This window comes from Brachionichthys hirsutus, chromosome 2 (genome assembly GCF_040956055.1).
Source record: "Brachionichthys hirsutus isolate HB-005 chromosome 2, CSIRO-AGI_Bhir_v1, whole genome shotgun sequence".
Classification (NCBI taxonomy): Eukaryota; Metazoa; Chordata; class Actinopteri; order Lophiiformes; family Brachionichthyidae; genus Brachionichthys; species Brachionichthys hirsutus.
In genome coordinates, this window is record NC_090898.1 from 10,537,934 (window position 1) to 10,555,776 (window position 17,843).

Genomic DNA, 17,843 nt, shown 5'->3' on the forward strand with positions numbered 1-17,843 from the left:
TGCAGAAACCAGAGCAACAGAAACATGCAACTTGTAGCTCCACCATCCTGATACTCAATTCCTGACTTTGATAGAAAACTGCCAGGCAAGTGAGGGAGAGACGATGCACACCATGCTATTCTGTAAAAGCAACTATTTGGTTGCATAGATATTATATTGTTAAAATCTATGTAAAATACCAATTTTCACACAAACAGCAGAACATGTGTTTTCTGCTTGAGATTTTAAAAAAAAACAGGTTGTTGGCACAGAATCCTTTCACTTTGTCAAAGCCACTGATGTATGAAGGATGCCCTCCAAGGGCCATAGTGTTCTTCCTCGTATTCCTTTTCTCCTTGTCGTTCATCTCTTTTGCTGACTTCCGCACAGGGGAGATTTGACAGCTTGAGAGAAAGAGGCCGAGAGAGCAAGAGACTGGACAGTGCACTAAGTCTGCTGTGCAGGTTTGATGACTCCAGATGCTTTTAAAACAACACTAATTACTCGAAGCGCCGTGGCTCTGGACAAACCTTTTGATTTATTATGCGAAATTAAAACTCGCTTAGCGCAGTACTTCAAAGAGAGAATCAGAGTGAGCTGTTTGACTCATACAGGATTTATTCCGAGCTGCCTCTCTACTTATTTTCAACCCAAGGAATGTGTTATCGAGTAGTCTCCCTGAATGATGCATAAGTACCACATGGGATCAGAGTGAATTTATCACAGAACATCAGAGTGAATGCTTTAGTAGCTCATGTTGGATTTGATCTTTGAGATCTCAACTACAATATCAAGCCTATGAAAGTGCTATATCCCTAATCATCGGGGCGTGTCAGGATGATACATCGAAGATATGGTTAGACACTAACTAACGATGGCTTCTGTGATCTCTTACTCTTTGTAGAAAGCCCGCCTGGCCAGAATTCGAATATCCAAGACCGGAAGCTCCAACGCCTTCCTCCACAGTAAGCGCAACGGGCTGTTCAACGAGGCTCTGGAGTTTACAGTAAGATCAACCTCTCAAGCTCAGACACTGCAATTCGTTTTGTGTCATCCTAGAGATGATCCCACTTCATATGACATGTTGAGATTTTTCTGTCCGTGTTTGTTGACGTCACGATGCAGAGAGCTTGACCTCTGCTTCTCCTTGGAAAAATTGCTCTGGGGATTCAGAGCCATTGGCTTTGCTTGCCCCTCATTAAATGATCAGTTCCTAGAATTCACCCAGTGTCCCATCAAAGCTGCTAACTGTGATCCCATTGCTTAAATGCTCCCCTAATGTGCGCATCTCGGAGCCCAGCTGCCCAGCCGAAGAACAGGCTTCAGGCAATGCAGCAGGAAATGTAAACACAACTCAAGGATGTTCCACTCCTCTCTAAAATGTTGCAGTTCACAAGCTTTATAGTGGCTTGGGGCTGACTCAGCGCAAAAATAAAAACATGTGCTTCTTCCCTTTCTCTCTCTCTCTCTCTCTCTCTCTCTCTCTCGCTCTCTGTATCTGTATAGCTCTGCAGTCTTATGTCACATTTCATCACGCATAAGTTTGAATGCAGCATTCTGTACTTCAGTACTGCTAAGGGCTACCAGACCTGCATCTAATTTAGGTGTCTGGTCAATAAATGGTTTCTAGGGCACTCATTGGAATGCATGTGAAAACTCACTTGCCCCATAAAGGGTTAAATATAATTCCAAAGCCGTAATTTATCCAACATGTGCTGCACAATGTGTTTTGCTGCACAGCAGACCGTGCTTTTTAAGTCCCTGTAGATAGAATCTGGTGGCCACCTGGGTGATGGGCCTGAGCTGCCTCCAGACAGACTGCTGATACGGCCTTCCAGTCTCTTGTATGGAGAAAAACAGAAATAACTCAGCCTAAACACCTGCGCTTTAACACTGTGTCAGGTACTGTTCAGCAGCACAAACACAGGTGAGCAGAGCTGGCTAAGATGAACCCAGCCATCGGTGCAGGAGTTTACCCTCTCAGCAAAGAAGCTTCTTTTTAAACCACCAAAGAAAACTGCTGGTGTAAATCTTCCAAACATGGCATTTGACTTCCCTTCTGGCGATGCGGTGCGGAATCAGTGCAGGATTTTTTGTTTTTGGCTTTGTTTTTATAAACAGTTCAACTACAGATTCTAGCAGCAGACACTGATGCAACCCGCTGCAAGTCCATATAGTATATCTAAAGCATTGCTTCACTGACAAGATCAATGATGACACTCTGCACTATACTAACGGGACATTTTTACAGGCTCAGTCAGGATATTATGGCCAATGTAATGCAGCTATAAAGAATGTAATCTGAGTACTGGCTCTTCCCCAAACTCTACTGGGATATATATATGAATGTTACAATTAAAATCCTGTTCTGCAAAATCTAAAATTAATAGTGCATTTATTTCAAATATTACCTAAGAAGTAGAATTTATGGTAATTAAAGCTATTAAAGTTCTTGTATGCATATACAATAAAGATTATACGGTCATTAAACCTGACAGTGAAGTGACTTATGGAAATAATAATCACATGCACAAATATGAGCAGATGAACTGCTCAACTTTTACAGTCCAATGTTGTTTATGTTGTATTTACCTTTTTATTTACTCGGAGGATTCACAACACTGCTCAGCAGTCCACTATTTGTCTGAATCACCTCACCGCTACCCAGAAATGAGCTCATAGCCAAATTACGACAGGAACTAGAAATAGCACCGGCTTGTTTCATGCATGGATACACACAAACGCGTGGAAAAACAAATGGATATGTGGGAAACAAATCATTAAGAACTGGTCCTGTAGCTGCTCTTTGCAATAACAGAGATGAAGGCAAAATGTCATAATGTAGATTTTTATTAATTGTAAGTACTGCATAGCCATTAGGATTGAGCTGTGCTAGAAATCCGTCTTCCAGCACACATCAATGGTCTGGCTCCACTGATGTTAAAATTCATGCCTCCGGGTCAGAATACTAATGTTCCCCATGTCTGACTCCTGGCCCGACCGAGGTCTGTTCTCAGTGCTGTCTTATGAACACGAGTAAAACTCTACCTGTCTGTCCTCCTCTTGTCTCCTCCTCCAACTTAAGAAACTCCCGTACAAGATGGACCTTTCAGATCAGGTACAGAGACAGCAGCCGGCCAGCCGTTCACCTCCAACATCAGATTAGTGTATTTGTTAAAGAAGAAGTTGCAATGCACTTATTCATTGTGTGTGCGCGTGTGTGTGCGTGCGCGTGTGCGTGTGTGTGGTACAGAGTTCCATTGAGGAGGAGCAGCAGTTAAGCAAGTCTACCTCTCTATTAGAGAGTCAGCACCACCACCTACTGCACTGTTTGGAGAAGACCACTGTAAGTGCGTGCAAACCCATACACACACACACACAAAGACACACAGCAGTATTTCCGTTTAGGATAAATCATAGCAAAACACACACACTCTTTGCATTATCTTAAGCCACACAAAAAGAACATGTGTTTTGTAGAAGTTAAAATGTGAATTTAATGTACAGACTTTCAGACATTTATATCTATCTGTGGCTTATTATTATAAATATATTGTGAACATGAAACACATGAAGGTGAGAATAATGCAAAGTCAAACCTAAAATAGCAGGTAAGTAAGAGTGCCTTAATGAGCTGCAAACCCAACATAGCATCTTTGTCTGTTTTTGCCTGGTTTCAGTTCAGCATTCACTTTGAGCTCCAACAACTCCTGATGGAAATATCTGGCTCTTAATCTGACAAATGTGCCACTTTGATCAGCAGATAGACACTATCCTCATCTGTTTGCATCATGACTCTGGGTTTATGTAACTTTTAAAATTGTTACGGCTTTTCTGCTGAAAACAATGCCGATAAGAGCAGTCAACCAGAACAGAAAGGTAATTCAACTTTAGCCTAATTTGGAACCTTTTCACGCTCGAGCAGTATTGTGATCCATTGTTACAATCAAAGGTCTGATTAAGGCACTGACTACTGAAAAATATGATTCTGAACCAAGCTCCATCACTCTAAAATATATTTTTGCCGTGTCTGTGCAAACTCTCACACACATTCTCAGTGGAATTACTGACCCTATGAAACAGAGAATGACAAGCTCGAGCAAGCCATATATAGGACAGGGTCATGAATATAAATATTGTGAGTCGAGTGTCACATCTTTTTTTTTTTACTCTCTCTCTGTGTGTGTGTGTGTGTTCTGTCCTTTGCCGGTGTCATTCTCTTTGTCTACATTTCCAGAACCACGAGTTTGTGGATGAACAGTATTACCAGCAGAGCTACCTGGAGGCGGGGCTGCACAATTACCCGTCCAGAAGCCCCTCCCTCTCAAGCCAAGATGGCATGACGGGCACGTGCTGCACCCACCGGAGCAAGAAGCACCACACCCCTCTACCAAACGCTAGTGCTCCAGCACACATACAGTCTTTGACACACATGCACACACACCAACAATGCTTGCAGGAGCTAAGCACCATCCACATCCGGCCCCTCAGCACCAGGTGAGCCTAATATTTTCAAGAAACAAGGCAAAACATTTGTTTTTTTAATTGATATTTGTATTCAGAGGCCACTGATGGCCTTCTCTGAAACCATGTTTGTCCTTTAAGAGAAACTTTGACCTTGAACGTAAGTTGCTGAAGGACAGAGGATTTCTGATTCAGTTTTTATGTACCGGTACCAGAACCATTCTCAAAACTTTACTAAATCCTCTCCAAGCTGTCCCAGGCTAATCCAAAATTTGCACACCTCGAGAACTATCCAACGCCTTCGTCGTCTTTGCTCCTTTCCTTCCTACAGCCGCTCCAGTCTGAACATGCGCATAGATGAGCCAGCACCCCTGAACTGCCAGGGCAGCCAGATTACCACAGCAATCATCAGTATTCCCACACCACCAGTGACCACACCTGAGGGCGATGCTCGTCTGCCAGCGGGCCCCATCCACCAGAATGTTGTCAAGGTGTCTGCACTGTGAAAATTAGAGTACAGGAGCAACACACAGACAGGCAGACAAAGACTCATCCAGACAGACTGAGGGACAGAAGAGGACTGGAACGGATGGCGATGCGAGTACGAGTCTGGCCATGGTGGAGCCTCCCATCTGCTGGTCATGTACTGTAAAGACATGGACTCCCTTTATGGATGGAGGTTGGCTTTTAGATACAGTATATTCAAATTAGTGTGTGTGTGTGTGTGTGTGTGTGTGTCTGTGTCTGTGTCTGTGTCTGTGTAAGGAAAAGTGAATGTGAAAGTAGGCGGGTGAGAATCTGTCTCCCAAATGTCAGAGATGAGCCCCCCCCCCCCCCCCTTGCAGTAAGTCATGCGTCACTGTGCACAAAGCACCTTTTTATGTTTTTCCTTCAGCTTGACTCTTAAAGTCTTCTTAAGCAGGAATGACGAGGGGGAAGGAAGCCGACTCAACGGGGAAAAGGAACGATGTGAGAAGTGTTTTCCCGCTCATTCAACCTGCCTTGTTTGACATTTTGGTCTCCTCAGCTACTGATAGATGAATATTCCACCATTCCTTTTCAGGTCTAAATATTATTCCACTTGAAATTCTTGGTCAGTATGTATTTGATGGCGTTACGAATGAGTTTCCTATTTGTGAATATGACTTTTTGATAGAGGAATTGTGACATTTTGGATAGGAGAGGTGAGTGTGTGTGTGTGAATGCCTCAGTTGATTGAAAACGTGCGTTTCAATTCTTCTGGAAGTCTCTGCGGCTCAGTATATGGTATATTTGACTGCCAATGTGAGGGTGCGCTGCACACTTTTCTGTCTAAAATTCTCAGCTACAAGCCTTTTACATAGTATGTGCCTATTTTGTTCGGATAACACATTTTTTATTACCCTAGTTTTTTTTAATTCTGCCTCCTGTTCTTTCCTTCAACTCAATAAATTAATCCATAAAGAAACCCAAACTATATATATATATATATATATATTGACTTTAAGCCACCACAACAAAAAGCACAAGGTGCTTGCTGAGAATTTCTGACACAAATCTGTCTTGACCCTGGGTTCATTGTGAATACTGTTAATAGAATATTTTGTAATATCTCAACATCTTCTGGCAGAACCAGTGAAGCCGTCTTTCTTGTTCTCGCTCTCCCTCAGTCTGTCTTTTTCAATTCCTCTCTTCGCATCTTTCTCTTTCTCTCTCTCTTGTTGTTGTCCTGTTGTATTCCCACCTCGTGTGTTGACAACAGTATACTTTCAGTAGCCTTTATAGTTGTCAATGTTTTTCCCTTCCTAAATTCTGCAGGCATTTTTCAACATATGTAAACTCTATGTGTTTAGGAAGCTTGGTGTTTGTAATTTGTGGTGTTTCAAAGGACTGTATTTATGTTATAAAGCAGGAAGTCTGTTGTAACAGTGCCCACAAACATGGAGGACACTGGATAAACTATCCACAAATGTCTGTCACTAAAAAGAAAAACTGTTACTACTCTGTGCTACTCTGTTTTCTCAATCACAGCCCAGAGATTTCATTTTAATATTTTAAAGACAATCTTTATTTATGCTAAATATGAACCCTTCTTTTTTTTTTTAGCTCTGCTAACTTCCATACAGCTTTCTCTTGGTTATCATTTGTCATCTTGAGTGTGATTCTGCATCCAACAGAAGGTAAGGTCTGTCTTTAGATCGATGAAACCTCGGAAAAGCATACAACAGGGCAGAGTAGCTTCAGTCACAACAGAAAATTCACCAACATCTGCCCCATATAGATAAAATGTTGATCAAGAGCACACAGACAGAGCTATCGGCCAAGAGCATATTTCAAAAACAAAACTGGAATTGGTCTAATAGTATGTCTGCCCGCAAAGTTTTTTTTCCAGTAGAAGAGGGCTACGTTCCAAATAAACTGTCAAACTATCAGCAAGATGCATAGCAGTCTTTTTAGAAAAGTGTTTAATTATCTTAAGACAAAGACATTTACAAAACTCAGCTAATTTATACAATTTAGTACACATGTATTTGTATTAAAAATTACAAAACGTATCATGATCATAGCAGGAATTATATATAACATCATTTAGACCATATCAGTGCATTAAGACGTGAGATTCCTTCGATCAGCCCAAAGGCAATAGTAATAGTAGAGTTAAAACAAGGTGACTTGTAAGTCTGGATATCCCATGAGTGATCTAGAACTATTGATGATCATTTATTACTGTATCCAATGAGAGCTGCTTAGACCCAGTATTAGTGTTTAGTCAAATTGTATACAACTTTACCGGAAGTTATAAAAATAAAATAAAAGAGTCAAATACAGGTAAGCAGAGCTTTTTCATTGTAATAATAAAAGTGGGATTGAAGACGAATGACTTTGTCTTCAGTGTCAAGTCGGACATTAAGATTCTATTGTCAGCTACAACAAGGGTGTGACGTACAATAGGTAATGACAATTGCGTTCTTTATTTGCTGCTACATTAGTGATTTCAATAAAGATTATTTTGTCTCAGCTGCACTTCCAAATGACACACTTTGTCCTGCTATCTATGGATATTTCTGCTCGACGTGTCAAAGGATTGCAAGTTTTCAAATCAAAAGCAACAAAAGCAGAGTTCTGTGATTGTGTTTGTCTCTCTCTCTCTTTCTCTGTCCTCCTTTGCTGCAGTCAGTTTTACTCTTTCTCTTTGCTTTGCCCTCTTACGTCACCTGTCATTGTTGAGACTACTGCTGTGCGTATCTTGTCAGGTGTTTGGATATTATTTATGACCTTGTCTTGTGTCCCGACTGTGAACCGCCTGATAAAACATCTATATCTGCCACAAATACCAAATCTGTGGGCTCTGTTTTGTCACCTGCCTCTAAATTATTGTGTGCATTTGGTACACCAGTGCTATTCCTACATCTCAAAGCACTTGATGTAAATGTTCATTGCATCAGCCCTTCAATTTTAGGGAGCATCCTGGGATGGAAGCAACTATCTTCCTGAGTTCAGAGCGAAACTGTCTGGTGACTAACGTGTAGATGACAGGATCCACAGCAGCCTGCACACACGTCAGCACCATCGCCGATGTCTCGAGCTTCATCAGCAACTGTCGGGGGTAAAATGGAGAGAGAGAATTTGACACAGAATACTCCTCTAAGTTGTTTCTTGGTGACAGCTGGAGTGTAACATCAAGTGAAGATTTATACAGCCATGATTTTTTTTTTTTTTTACTTCTAATGGCATTCAAATGCTTGGACAAACATTTGGATCCCCATGAGATCAACCATGCAGTAAAGTCTGATCTGGAGCTAAGATATGTTCAAGGTTTGAATCATGAATATTTAAACATCATAGAAAATGGGCTTTTAAGAAAAAAGGTGAAATAATGATTCAGACTTGTGACTAGTGTCAAATTATTATTTTTTTATTACTAAAAATGATTCAAGATATGACCATTCACATAAATGGTTGATGTTTTTTTTTTACAATTATAAATGATTAAGTGATCTTCCCTGTGTACTGAATAGAAAGCATAATAGCCTTAAATATATATATATACATTGGCACTATTTAAAGGCCATGTATTTGTAGTGGTTGCATGGATAATTTAAGATGTTTAAGATGTATATTTTTCAGATTATTATCATTAAGAATTTTAAACTGACTGACAATAAATATAATTTTGTCTTACTTAATATCCAGGCCATAAAAGTATTTGGTCACTCATAGTTTAACAACCCTAAAAAAAACAACCTGTAGCAACCATTGAATAAAGTTATACAAATAAAAAACACATTAAGTGAAATATTTCAGTCCAAAATGTAGTATTACACTTTAATATTGCATAAAACTTTAGTGTACAGGCAATAACTGTAAAATAGCTTCTTTTTTTTTAAAGCACTCACTTTATCCGTCTCCCACGAGATGATGCTCATGAGCAAAATAACCACCATTGGCAGCCACAACAGCGTGAATGCGATCATTATGTACCCAAAACGCTGGGCCAGTCTGCCCTCCATCTGCGCCTTCCCCCTCTGTCTGACCTCAGGTGTCAGAAGACACACTGCGCCCACGATCTCGGGAGGCTGCCCTGACTCGCCTCCTGGGGACGAGCTCGTATGGGGAACACCGGCTTTGTCCAAGAGCGCTGTGTGGCGGGTGGTCAGTGGGCTGCTGGAGCCAACACGGGGCAGGGTCTCCACGCGGTCTGCTGCAGTCGGCTGCTCCACAGGCACGTGAGCTCTTACAAAGTCCAAGGCCGACACCGCTGGCTGAAGCTGGACTCCCAGATGGAGCACTTTCTTATGGTGCTGCCTTACAACTCTGAGTATCCGTGCATAGTGGACAATGATAACAGCCAGAGAAAGACCCCACACTGGTACCAGGATGTAGGGCCCAAATGGATCCCAATAGGTGAGATGCTCATTGGTAAACTTATCTGCGTGCAGGCGGCAGAGCATATAAAAGAGCGTCGCTTTGGGAAGAGTCAGAGAGATTACAGCCAATATGATGCCGCACGCCCAGATGAACAGGATCCAGTAACAAACCCTTGCTTTCCTCCTCTCGCTCTGAAAGGGGAAGGCGATGGCTTGAAAGCGCTCCACACTGATGCCGACCAGCGTGAGCAGCTGGACGCAGCTGCACAGGGCATAGGTGAACTGCTGCACGGAGCACACGGGCATTGAAACCTGGCTGTCCATCCCATAATGCAGAAAGGAAAATAGCAGCAACGGCGTGTACACCGAGCAGTTCAAGAGGTCATTGGCGGCCAGGCTGACCAGCAAGGCATTATTGCAGGTCTGCAAGCTCCTGGTCCTGAAAACAACCCAACAAATCCAAAGGTTCCCCGGCAAACCCAAAGCCAAGGTCAAGGTTAAAACCGAACAGTTGAAAAATAAAAACAACGTATCCGTGAGAGCGTCACAGTGCGCTGACGTTTGGTTCCTGGAAGCGTGCGTGTCCATCACCTCACCTTGTATCTTATATCGTCCACACCAGCGTGTTGCACCTTTGCAGCCCCCCAAAAGCCTTGATGGTCAACAGGCGGTGAAGTGGGCCTCCAATTTGATTCATTCAAGGGGTGTTTGTCTTTGTGTTGCCTGGTGCTGATTGGGTGAAACGCAGGGAGTGGTTGATTAGGAGTAATCAGGAGCGTTTGGAGACAGCTGACCTTGCTGAAGAGATCAAAGATAATTGGCCAATTTCTGCCCCTGCCACTTTAAGGATGGAGGTAGACCAATAAGGAATAGTGATGTGAATGGCCTCTACGTTGGAAAAGAATTATCCGATGTGTAAATACAAAATTGTTTTTCTATGAACGTGTAGATCATGAACAGAAAAGGGCTCAGAAACATGTTCTATATGTTGGGGATTTATTGGGAAAGTAAATGGCATGAATTCATTGAAAAATACATTCAATACATTTTAAGTGTAACGTGTTACAGCAGACGTTCGGACAGCAGTCAGGATTTCAGGAGTTCTTCCACGTAGACGGCGTTCATTCGATAGACTGCCATCCAGTTCTGGGCTACACTGTAGTAGCTCCGGTAACCTTGCTCTGGAGGAGACATGCAGGCATAGTAATCGTTCCAGGCTCTGTAGCTGGCTCTCCAGTAAGATTCAGCACTCCACTCCTCTTCATCACTCTGTTCCTCTTCGTCATGCTCTTCTTTGTCCCTAGTCCTCGCCATTTTCACCTCTTCAGAAATCTTCTCGTGCCATTTTCCAGGCTCTTCCTGAGCCTTTCTTGATTTGTTTCTGCTGCTCTGTGCAGAAAATGCCGTCGGATTAGGTTGCCTGTTCGATTTATCAACCGGTACCGATTGATATCTCACAGGCTGAGACAAAGCTCTAGTCGTCTGGGGATATATTTGAGGCGTGGAGGAAGTACATGGTTTGGGTTTGGTGATGTCTGCCTTTGGTTTTGGCACGTCGGATTCTTGTTCAGCCTCTTTCTGAGGGTTACCAAATACTCTGCTTTCACCATCGTCCTTGTCAGATTGTGAGTTTGAAGACTCAGAAATGGACCTCGGATATGTCAAGTCAGATCGCCACCGTTTTCCATTTCTTATTAAGCTTTGCGCTGCATCGTCATGCAGCATCACAGACTCTTTATGTCCACTGCTCTCCTCGTGGAGGCCTCCGTCCTCCTGTCCTCTAAACTCCCTGATGACCTCCACTGTTCTCCCCAACCCTGTGGTAATAAAGGTCTGGAAGTCACGCTCTGCCTCCTCAAAGGCCACAAACCTGGACCTGCACATCTTGAACGAGTTCAGAGCAGGGATCTTTGGTAGAGCATCTTGCAGCTCTTTTCGAGTCGGCACCGTCTGGGGAGGGCTCTGTGAGAAAGATTCCTTTACGGGAGAAACTTTTCTAGGATTTTCTTCTGCAGGTTCTTCCCAAGTGTTAACTGGGTTACTTCGACAGCTGTGCTCTGGAGTTTGATCCCTGATTGTCTTGGCACGGATCTTCTTCTTCTTCTCCATCTTGGAAGAGACCTGGGATAAGTGGCCTGGAGGGGCTGCTTCCGTGCACACATCCCAGTCACACGGTTCATCCATGAACCCCGCTTCTATGACGGCTGAAAGGAAAAGACAGAGGAGACTTGGAATCACTTCTCCTGCATTTAAACAAAGCCTGTATTGTTATAGAGATGAAAACCGCTCATATGCTGCACGGAAAGTCTTACAGGGCAATAAGGACAAGCTCAGGCTGCACTTTTGAGCGATGGCCATCATCTTGTTCTCCTCCTCACCATGGCAGCAGTAAGTAACAGCCAGCCCCTTAGTGCCTGCAAATACATTGTCATCCTGATGAAAACCTATTCAGATAGCAGGAAGGAATAAAAGGCTACAACTGTATGGATGACAAGACTTGCACTCAAACATTCATGTAAAGGCACAAGAACAGTGTGTGCAAACCACGACTCAATTACCATTTGTTTCCAAAGACAATGTAGAGCTGGGCCATTCTACTTAAATGCAATCAATCAGGAACCTATTCACCTTTCAAAGTGGATACGAAAACGACTTCAGAGGCTCGAGCTAGCTTTAAAAAGCGTGAACCTCACTGCTCGAGTAAATGGAAAGAAACAGCGTTTACACGACTAACAGGCCAGCAGGAGAGAAAGGGATTCTACATGTGGCACAACAATAAAAAGAAATGGGCTGCATCTGTTCCTTCTACTCATCAAGCATAAAAAGAATGCAGAAAGCAATTTCTCCTCCTCTCCATAGGCAAAAAAGAAGAAGCAGCTATTTGAGTCTTTTTTTTTTTAATTGGGATAAATGTGCTCATTTCTGCTGCGATTGCCGGTCCTTGTGACTAACCAAAGCGACCAGCCCTTCCAATCCGATGCATATACGTCTCCCAGTCCTGCGGCACGTCCAGGTTTATCACCAGGTTTACTTTGTCTGCATCAATTCCTCTGGACGTCTGGTGGAAGGAAGGACAGAGCAAAAACAACAAGGTGATCAGTGATGCATGAATTTTACCAGTGACGGGTGGAGAAAACGTGTTCCTCTCACCAGGTCAGTGGAGACGAGCACCCTGCATTGGTACTGCTTCAGTTTGGACATTGCCTCCAGTCTTTGGTCCTGACTCAGACCACCTGTATAGATCAGTACACAAGTTACATCAAACTGGAATCAGCTCTGTGATGACAGGCAGCCTCTCTGAAAATTCTGTTTGATGATAAAAATAACAAGAACACATATAGAAGAAAAAAAAAGATGCATTTCAAAAAGGTCACCTTACCTGAGATACACACAGCAGGTAAGCCTTTAGAGGACAGGATGTCTGCCAGATGCTGAGCTCTGTGGGAGCAGTCCAACGCGAGTGAGTGCATTTCAAACACAATTTGTCAAACAATGTCTTTCTGGATGAGGTTGAAGTCAGGCTTTGTCCAACCACAAACAGGCGCTATCACTCTAGTCAAAGCCATAAGGCTCCATTTGCAGAAAAGTAGGAAACGCATGCAGGCTGAAGAACACAAAGGTTAATATGCATTACCTTGTGTGTAGGTTGGAGAACACCAAGGCCTGGTTGAATGGGATTTTACTGAAAAGCTCCAGCAAGTGCATCACCTTCTGTTCAAATACTTTGTGCGCTAAAGGATGGGACTGCACCAGCTTGTAATATTGCTTCAGACCTGACGAGAAGTGAAAAGACAGCATGTTTGGGGAGGGGGCGGGGGAAGGGGGGTGTCAATTCAAGCGCCATTTTATTTCACATTACAACTTTGACATGTAATAATTTTATCTATCGAGGTCTGTTAGCTGGGAGAGTGATAATCGCTGATACTGTACCGTTTAAGAATGCAAACGTTTTCTTCCAGGATCTTACCTTTAAGGCCCATGTCACCGGGATTGAGTCTGACAAACGTAGGCTCTCTCATGTAGCGGGTAAGGTGTCGAGCAAGGGATTCTGGGTATGTGGCGGAGAGTGCAAGCATTTGTTTGTTGACAGGCAGAGAGGAAAAAATCCAGCTGGAAACACGGTGCAGAAGAGATGGGTAGACATTTTTTTTTTTACAAATAAGCATGCACCTAAATATACAGTACCGCATGTCAACAGATTTTTAAAGAGTTTTTATTGGAACCCATTGGGTTTCACCAGCCTGCTGTATGATTCTAGATGCGTCGGTCGGTCTTACTTGATCTGTTCCTGGAAGCTGCCCTCCTCCATCAGCTTGTCTGCCTCATCCAGAACAAACAGCCTGATGCTGGCTGTGGACAGCATGCCCAGCTCAATGAGCTGCTTGATACGGCCTGTGTACGAAAACACAGGAGCACAGTTCAAACACAAAATAAAAGCATGGCAGGAAATGTCTCCACATGGACTAGAACTACACCTACCAGGTGAACCCACAGCTACATGGCACATCTTTAGATGAGCTTTGTCCTGACTAACAGGCCTGCCCCCGATGAAAACATGGCACTCAAGGCCCTCCATGGCACAACCTATAGCCATGACTACCGAGTGGATTTGCACCGCTATCTCCCGTGTAGGAGCCAGGATGAGGACCTGCCGATGAAGGAAAGAGCGTCTTTTTAAAGAATGTCAACAGTCACTTAGATTTGATTGGGGGCCAATTAAAGTTCCATTCTGGGTAGTTTTCAATCAATAAAACTTCCGACTAATAAGATTACAGCTGCAGCTCATCACTAAATCCACTTAATCCAACAGATTCAAAACTGTGGTATATATTTAAGAATAAAACGAAATTGTATTCTCTTCTGAACATTTCTTTCCCATTATTCTTTATTCAAGGCAAAGACTTTCATTTTTATGAACATGCACACAACAATAGCAAAGCTAATCCATATTCCACTGGTAATCTTGAGCAATCTACTCACCTGCGTTGCAGGATTCTCCAGAACCAGAGAGTCCAGGGCAACGGTGCAGAACACACATGTCTTCCCTGTGCCAGACTTTGCCTGTACAATCAAATCTGAAAGAGCACATGGTAAATTTAGGGCTTCACAAATCCTCGGAATAGTAAAGATCACAATTCTGAATGCAGCAAATCATGTGTCTCTTGTCCACGGTTAAAACATCTGACCAATTGCATGCGTTTACTTCAAGTCCAATGTAATTTAGCCCCATCTGCTCCACAGAGTCAAGAGTTTTATGCTGATGCTGCGTTTTCTTGGGACATCCACATTATTCTGCAGCGACCTGCGTCTTTGTAAACCTACCCAGCCCGCAGCGGCCCAGCGGGATCGCCTTGAGCTGGATCGGGGAAGGTTTCTGAAAGCCCGATGCGGACAGTCCGTCCAGCACAGCCTGAGACAGCAGCAGGGAGTTAAAGTCGATCCCGTCCGAGAGAAGGACGTCGTCAGTCCGACTCCGCGTCTGTATATCGTGGGCAGCTTTCTTCACGGAGGCAGCCATGTTTATTGTTTACCGCCGGTCACCAAACGTAGCGGCTTTAACGTGTGTTGTAGCTGCAGCTTCAGCCTCTACCGCCCCCTGGTGAATGGGAGGAGAATGGCTGCAGCTTCAGCATCTACTGCCCCTTGGTGTATGGGAGGAGAATGGCTGCAGCTTCAGCATCTACTGCCCCTTGGTGTATGGGAGGAGAATGGCTGCAGCTTCAGCATCTACTGCCCCTTGGTGTATGGGAGGAGAATGGCTGCAGCTTCAGCATCTACTGCCCCTTGGTGTATGGGAGGAGAATGGCTGCAGCTTCAGCCTCTACTGCCCCTTGGTGCATGGGAGGAGAATGGCTGCAGCTTCAGCCTCTACTGCCCCTTGGTGCATGGGAGGAGAATGGCTCTGACATGAATAATTTACAGGCCAAACGCATGTACCGGTAATGTCTGCAGGTTAAACAGGTTAAATTTTGTTTATAGGAGCTATACTATTTATTTTAGTTGTTTTATATGCACACTGCTGGGCAAATAACTCAAATACATTACCTGTGTTCAAAGTAGCAATGGCAAAATAATACAGTCAATGAATCAGGATCCTACTTTAGTCAAATGCAGGAATGTAGGTAAAAAATGCTTGATTTTGAATATCCAAATCAACAGAAACATTTAGTAGCTGGTCAAACTAGTGCTGTTTTTAACAGATTAGCACACTCAAACCCGGGAGGCTGTTGTAAATGTTATTTAACAGTTTGAAAAAGGAAGACAGAACTATTATTCAGACAAGCCTTTTCTAATTGGGGAGTCACTGCTTTTTACTTACTGAGTGTCATGGATATTGTTGATCATGCATAAATGTATTCTTCTTTCTTTCTATCTACCTACCGGTATCTATCTCCCCTGACACATGACAAGAAAAAAAATGACCACATGTTTTCAATCTTTTTATTGGGTGTACACATCCAATTTAAGGTCTGTGCTCAAACATGGTGCACACGCCTTTCACACATAGCTTTCTCTTCTATATGTGAACTTTATGGCTTTCATTGATAGAAATCAAACGAATCAATGTGTAATGCTCCTTAGCAACACGATACTTCACTCCACCCTTCTGGGGTCCAGCATGTTGAACAGAAAAAAAACAAAAAACTTTCACCAGCTTAATCAATTCTCACAGTTTGATCACAGTCACGTCTCCCTCTCTAATTGAACACAAATGCAATAATTATTGATTACAGAAATATTGCTGTGAATTTCATCAAAGAAAACCAAAAAAGAAAAATCCAGAGTGTCAATAGCCATATCAAACCTGTACACATTTGTATATACAGACTAAGAGATCATTTATGTACATGCTACATACTGTCACACTCTGGGTAAATAAGTAGTCCTTCTACTGGAGACGTTGGATCGCTTCTCTCTTTCGGAGGCCTTTTCAGAAAAAGCTGCAGAAGTGACCCGAGGTCAGTGACTGAGGAATGAAAAACTTCTACTGGCAAGCCATCTCATCGATACAGTGCATTTACAGGTGTCAACTGGTTGGTGCGTGAAACAGTTGTGTGCTTGAAGACCAGGTGTTCGGAGGACAGACATTTGTCCTGTTGCTTCTAGCAGGAACAACAGCAGGGAGGGAGACGACAGTGTGTGAAGTGCTTCAAGTCCTGCAGTTACACGTCTTACATAACAGGATTACGCAGCTTGAAGTCGAAACAGATTCATCGAGATCTGGTCCAAATGTCGGCAGCAGATCACATTCTTGCTGAATAAAATCTTGTCTTCATCTTATTTAAAGTCTCCACCGAGGAGCCATGACAGGTTGATGTGGTGTCTGGGGTAAAAAAAAAAACTATGTCACATGCAAGACTTAAAACATCTGGATTTTTCATCAGCAGCTATTCCGTGTGCCGACCGAAAACAGAAGTGTTTACCGTAATACACAAGCATGCTTGAGGAAATGACAGGTCATGGTTGAAATAGTCAATGAGCAGCAATATTATGGTCAGCAAAGAATAAATGACAGAGAAAATGCTTCCTCCTTCGCAAAGAACTTCCGGGCCCTGTTCAGCATACCCTGCTCCACATACAAAACCAGCTGTACCTCTGCAGCATCCACAAAACGACGCTTGCAATTAGTCCTGAGCTCAAGGAATGTGCAACACGTCCCCAGCCAGTCACAACACTGTGTGACTGAGAACAGCAACCTGGAATTATCATTGCTTCTAACGAGTAAAAAGAATGCTCATATATACAGATTTTTGTTGTTTTTTTAAGAAAAAAGTCAAAATAAATGCACATGGATTTGGAAAGGAGAGATACGGGGTTGTTGATGAATGCTGTACTCCTTATCTAAAGAGGTAAATATTTGGTGCAAATAGAACATTTCAACATTGACACATGTACGTCACGCGACACGTCGAGGAAACCTCTGAGTCAAGGTGGAGGAGGGAGGTCTGAGAAGAAGCCGGTGAGGATTTGCACACTTCCTTTACCACTGTCCTTAAAGCCTGCTTGGGAAGCAAGCGTGTCTGAACACCTTACTGACTGTTTACAGCATGTCAGGAAATGTCATCATGGCCTTCTACTGGATTATAACTATTTCATTTGCAGTGTAGTGATAGTACAGTCATGACAGTAAATCCGCCGGCCCTGCCGTGGCTAGTGAGTTGCTGTTTCTTGTTTTTGGTTTCATGTTGTGATTCTTCTTTATACCATTCTAGACAGTAATTGACATCCTTCTCTGTTGGAGTGACTGATGAGGTAATGACAGCCACCCTGAACTCTACAGGGCTATAAGGTGCTAACGTTTATCTCCGTAAACTCCACTGACCTGCCTACTTAGAAGTTTCAGTGTGTGTGTGTGTGTGTGTGTGTGTGTGTGTGTGTGGATGATTTTAGAGAGAAACACTGAAAGAAAAAGAATGAGAAAGTAACTGAGAGGAAGATTGTGTGTTGTTTTACAGACCATAACGGAAAGATTAAATGAGCATTTCAGGGTTATGAAGAAGGGTTTCTGGATGTGAAGAAGAAGAAGAGTTCAGATCAGTGTCTTTATATACA

General features: G+C 43.1%; 3 protein-coding genes across 3 annotated transcripts in view; 1 reads left to right on the top strand and 2 right to left on the bottom strand.

Moving 5' to 3' along the window:
- The window catches only part of kcnd3 (potassium voltage-gated channel, Shal-related subfamily, member 3), a 74,620-nt gene extending 69,671 nt beyond the window's left edge, over nt 1-4,949 (top strand). The window contains exons 3-7 of the mRNA XM_068746309.1: nt 884-985; nt 3,065-3,097; nt 3,233-3,325; nt 4,217-4,476; nt 4,775-4,949. Coding sequence (XP_068602410.1) covers nt 884-985; nt 3,065-3,097; nt 3,233-3,325; nt 4,217-4,476; nt 4,775-4,949 — 663 coding nt within the window. The remainder of the gene's footprint in view (nt 1-883; nt 986-3,064; nt 3,098-3,232; nt 3,326-4,216; nt 4,477-4,774) is intronic.
- Nucleotides 4,950-7,864: 2,915 nt separating this feature from the next.
- Nucleotides 7,865-9,987, bottom strand: LOC137908673 (5-hydroxytryptamine receptor 1D-like). The gene is made up of 3 exons (XM_068753097.1): nt 9,923-9,987; nt 8,820-9,729; nt 7,865-8,020 (listed from the first exon to the last, which is right to left on the bottom strand). Exons 1-3 carry the CDS (start codon nt 9,985-9,987, stop codon nt 7,865-7,867), a joined length of 1,131 nt encoding a protein of 376 aa, XP_068609198.1.
- A 290-nt stretch (nt 9,988-10,277) lies between these two features.
- ddx20 (DEAD (Asp-Glu-Ala-Asp) box polypeptide 20) lies at nt 10,278-14,808 on the bottom strand. Its single transcript, XM_068749360.1, has 11 exons — nt 14,613-14,808; nt 14,271-14,365; nt 13,770-13,938; nt 13,568-13,682; nt 13,258-13,400; nt 12,925-13,063; nt 12,670-12,728; nt 12,441-12,523; nt 12,243-12,348; nt 11,603-11,704; nt 10,278-11,494 (listed from the first exon to the last, which is right to left on the bottom strand). Exons 1-11 carry the CDS (start codon nt 14,806-14,808, stop codon nt 10,377-10,379), a joined length of 2,325 nt encoding a protein of 774 aa, XP_068605461.1. The 3' UTR covers nt 10,278-10,376.
- Between the last annotated feature and the right edge of the window lie 3,035 nt (nt 14,809-17,843).